The sequence below is a fragment of the Trichechus manatus genome, unplaced genomic scaffold, assembly GCF_000243295.1.
Source record: "Trichechus manatus latirostris isolate Lorelei unplaced genomic scaffold, TriManLat1.0 scaffold00037, whole genome shotgun sequence".
NCBI classification, from domain to species: Eukaryota; Metazoa; Chordata; class Mammalia; order Sirenia; family Trichechidae; genus Trichechus; species Trichechus manatus.
This window is the reverse complement of record NW_004443973.1, coordinates 19,606,389-19,611,425: the sequence shown is the minus strand read 5'-3', so window position 1 is coordinate 19,611,425 and position 5,037 is coordinate 19,606,389. Positions and strand designations below refer to the sequence as shown.

The 5,037-nt window shown below is 36.4% G+C and overlaps 1 protein-coding gene across 3 annotated transcripts in view; it reads right to left on the bottom strand.

Moving 5' to 3' along the window:
- Positions 1–5,037, bottom strand: part of SLC38A11 (solute carrier family 38 member 11) — a 59,902-nt gene that overhangs the window by 7,161 nt on the left and 47,704 nt on the right. For all 3 annotated transcript variants that reach the window (XM_004375573.2, XM_004375574.2, XM_004375575.1), the window contains one exon: positions 1,785–1,916. In XM_004375573.2, coding sequence (XP_004375630.1) covers positions 1,785–1,916 — 132 coding nt within the window. The remainder of the gene's footprint in view (positions 1–1,784; positions 1,917–5,037) is intronic.

Here is a 5,037-nt window from a genome sequence, read left to right as displayed (position 1 = left end):
CCAATGTCATAAAACAGCATGTGTGTTACTGTTACATGAGAAACTATCTGTTCTGTAAGCCTTCACCTGAAGTACAATAAAATATTAAAAAAAAAAAATACAAAGTGTTCTTTTCTGATTACAATACTAGAATTCTGTCTTAACAACAGGAAGTTGATAAACATATTTCTCTCACAACAAAATCCTACAATTAAAAAAAACAAGTGAACTCAAATGAGACATTTCACAAAACAAGAAACAACAGGGCTAGGAACGGTTATGTCTATCAGCTTCACAGCATAGTTGATGGGTCACTATTATTGTCAATACCAACAATTTTTTGTAACACTTAATTTCCTGGTGCCACACTAAAGAATGTCTCTTATGTCCAGGAGCATCTGTAGAAATAGGTCTTGAACTGTGGTCCCACGGGACGATAGCCAATGCAGTAATTTGAACACTATGTTCTTAGCACCATGCTAGATACTATGGAGGATGGAAAAAAAGGCTATTATTCTTGTCTTCAAAACCTTAAAATGGTAGGCAAGGCAAGATGTAGATTGTCCAAATAGTACATGATATAATACATAATGCAAGATAGTGAATTAAGGTAGCAGTCATCCATTTACACAAAAGTATGATACCTGAAATAGTTTTAATGGACCTACTAGCCTTTGGCCTATGCAAAATTGGGAAGTAGGTAAAAATTAGTTTTGACACTTGTCCACCTCTCTCACCAGCTTTCTCTTCATTGTTCATAGAGTACATGATTCCCCACACCCCTAAGGTTTTGGAAAGCTGTCTACTACATGGAGGTTGCCTACTTCCCACTTTCCATTTAATCTGCTAAAAAAAAATTCCCAATAATGTGTTTGTAACTGAACGTCCAACAGCCGTTGTTTGGAACTTCAAATCAAAATGGTGTATAGAGGGAAGAGTGAATTGGGTAATGACAATAATATCTTCAACTTCTCCCTCAACTCTCAATGGAATGAGTAAATGAGACTTGATATCGCAACTGTGAAAGTCTGCCCTCCCTGTAGTGCATGACTAATAAATGCTAAGGGGTGTAATTCTTAGCAGAAATTCCTTAAGGATTGTGATTGATGTATTTCACTCAGCATGTTTTCAAGGTTCATCCATGTTGTACTATATATCAGGACTTCGTTTCTCTTTATGTCTGTGTAATGTTTCATTGTATGTATATACAACATTTTATCTATTTAATAATAAGACATTTAAGTTTCCATTTTTTGACAATTGTGAAAAGTTCATGCACATATTTTTAATGAATCTCACTAGAGCTATTTTTACTTGGCAAAGAAAATTCCAGATCCATTTAATTTATGGAGGCTTTTTTTTTTTTGGTAATATCTATGTATTATACTAAATGAAATATGCTTTAAAATAAGGTTTCTCAATCTCAGAACTATTCATATCTTGATCAGATAATTATTTGTTGTGGGGGCTGTCTTGTGCACTGTGGGATAATTTTTAGCAACCTCCCTGACTTCTACCCACTAGCTGCCAGTAGCAACCCTCCCCAGTTGTGACAACCCCAAAATCTCCAGACATTGCCAAATGTTCCCTGTTGTGGGGACCCTTCACTGCTCTAAAAGTATATAGTCCTATACAGTGCACAACATCATCATATCAATATTTACTACTATGTACAAATATTTCATTCTACTCAGGAAGTGACACTTTTATTAAAAGAAAACATATTTTATGTTAGATGTAGACAGTACTTTTTAAAGGTTTTTTTTTTTTTAGAATGGAATTAGTGAATCTTTAAATGTACTTACATTGAGCTCTAACACTATTCCAAGGCAGTCGATCACCAGTGACACAAGTGTGGCTACAGTAATGATAACTACTGTTATGACAATGTGGAAAACTGTCGAAAGGTTCCCACCAAAAAACACATTGGCAATTACCTGTCAGATAAATTATTTAGAGAGGGACTTTCAGAAGCATGCAGATCTTACTAAAAAGTATTTCATATTGTAGCACTTAGGATTATATAAAATACTACCAATAAGGCGATTAATCAAATTTCAAGTCATTATGAATGTTCCATTTTTTCCAAAGTACTTACATATAGACACTTATTAATAACAAGCACTCTTTGTTGAACGATTAGACAGTGGATTATATTTCAGACCTAGAATATGGCATACTAATATCTGAGTAAATATAAAATTTCTCAAGTATAAGGGAGCACTTGGAAGTTATTCTTTTTCCTTGAGCCCAACAAGGTTACCACTAAAACAAACTACCGATAATGTTTAGATTATTTGAACAACCTAGAAGGAAGGATTACCACCATTTCCTTTAATAATAATAGATGTGTAATATCCTTTGTTGTTAGGTACCATAGAGTTGAATTTTTTTAATATTATATATTTATTTGCATATGTGCTTTTTTAAAAATTGTGCTTCAGATGAAGGTTTACAGAGCAAATTACTGTCTCATTAAACAATTAATACACATATTGTTTTGTGACATTGGTTGCCAACCCCATGATGTGTCAACACTCTCCCCTTCTTGCCCTTGGGTTCCCCATTACCAGCTTTCCTGTCCCCTCCTACCTTTTTGTCCTTGCCCCTGGGCTGGTGTGCCCATTTAGTCTTGTTTTGTTTTATGGGCCTGTCTAATCTTTGGCTGAAAGGTGAACCTCAGGAGTGACTTCAGTACTGAGTTAAGAGGGTGTCTGGAGGCCAGATGCTCAAGGCTTCTCCAGTTTCTGTCCTATCAGTAAGTGTGATCTTTTTTTGTGAGTTAGAATTTTGTTCTATATTTTTCTCCAGTTCTGTCCAGCACCCTCTACTGTGATCTCTGTCAGAGCAGTTGGTGGTGGTAGCTGGGCACCATCTAGTTGTGCTGGACTCAGTCTGGTGGAGGCTGTGGTAGTTGTGGTCCATTAGTCCTTTTGACTAATCTTTCCCTTGTGTCTTTGGTTTTCTTCATTCCATGGAGTCGATTTTTGACTCATAGCAACCTCATGTGACAGAGTAGAACTGCTCCATAGAGTTTTCTAGCCTGTAATCTTTATGGAAGCAGATTGCTAGGTCTTTCTCCCCTGGAGTCACTGGGTGGGTTCAAACTTCCAATATTTCAGTTAACAACCAAGTACATAACCATTGGACCACCAAGGCTCCTTGTAAGACCCTTTACTAGCAGGAAATTAATTTTATATAAATAAATTCTATTCGTTACAATTTAAGTCTATTTTATCTTGCCTTTCCTCAACAAACAATAGAGAAGGTTGATCATCATTTTCCACAGATATTCAGATCTGGGAATCAATCAAGAGTTACATATTTAATATGTCCCACTTTGTGAGATGATTTGCAAGGAGAAAATATCTAGGAGGTGAGTCCTATTCTCAGACGTTAACATTCTAATTAGAGAGATACAAACCAATATAATGAAACAATAGAAATCAATTTAAGACAAGAAAGAAAAAAAAGATCAAACAGAATTTAGAATTGGAAGGCGCTTTAGTTATCTGGATCTCTCTTCCATAGAGTAACCTGCTGCAAAGCATTCCTGAAAAGTGCTTGTCCTACCTTGGTTTGAGGTGAGGTTTGAAACATGGATAGAATTTGGATAAGGAGGAGCAGAATTCCAGGCTGAGGCAATAGTGTGAAAAAGAACAAAGAGATAAGACCAGGAACATACCTACAGAGAACAAAGGGGAGACAGTCTGAACAGGTGTTGGCTCTGTGCAAAAGAACAGTGAGGCAAGAGTTGAGAATGGTAGCAAAGGGTCAGATGGTGAGGGACTGCAAAGAAGCCAGCTCTTGAAGCTGTGTTACTTTACATAACTAACATTCCCCATAGATCAGAACTGCCATAACTCTACCAATACTTTAATGTTGATACTAATAACTCATACTCTTTTATCTTTTTACAATTTGTAATGTCCTTTCAAGTATTATGTGAAATCAATTTTTATAGAAGTCTCTAAGATATGATTGTGATGGTGGAAAATAAGTTAGTGAGGCAGGCTAGAGAGGGCTATTTATTGGGGGTAGGTAGCCTTTATAAATAAATATGGCTTTGATTATGTTTACTCCAGGTTGTGTATGTGCGTGTGCGTGTATGTGTGTACAGCAGAAAAAGAGAATGGAAGTGAATGGGTTAGGTATAAATGAGGTTCCTTTGCCTAGAATTTGCTATTATGGCAGAGATCTTGATTAAGTTCTGTCTTCCTGTCATGGCAGCTAGAGAGGAAACTCAAGCTCCAAGTACTAAAGATGTAAACTGTGCAGGTGAAGTGACTCAGACTGTCTACAATAAGCTCACCAAAAAAACCACGGGAGAAAGCACCATCTGTTACTGCTGATCTAGAGATCAAATCTGAGTCTAAAGTACTGGGCTGAAGCTAAAATAAAACCATTTCCTGCATCTAACAATAGTTACCAGATTTTTGAAAGGCTCTCAAATTTAAAAAATCTCTATCAAGTAACCATTTGTTCAGTCTACTCCCTTATATTCAAGGTGAAGAACTGGTCTGTGGATTATAATTTGTAAGCAAGCAGAGTGCTAATTGTAAGGGACATAAAATACTGCCAAATATTTCCTTATCCCATTGCCTCTTTGTGCAGCTTCTTAACCCCAGCATTGGCATAAGGTAAGCACTGGCTTGCTTTGAGAAGCCTGCCGATGAGTTAGTGTATTTAAAGCTCTGTAGACTTTTCGCTTCACACATTAGATCCATTCACATGGTGCACTGTGTAAACAGCCTCTAGGATTAGGTCCTGAGACTAAGCCCTTTTCAGTGTGATTCCTGAAAGAACCACTGTGAAGCGGGATCATGTTTTACTGCTAACTGGTACAGTAGATTTTTAGCTGACTGCATAAGGGATTCCTGATCAGCCACACTGTCCAATTTTACACAAAAAGAATTAGTTCTCTTTCAGCTAATACTTCTCCATAAATCCAGGTGGACCGTATAACATAACTTAATTTGCAGTTGACTTTATTAATAAATATGTATATAATATACAATATATATTTGTATCCTTTATTATTTATATTTCAATGTATTA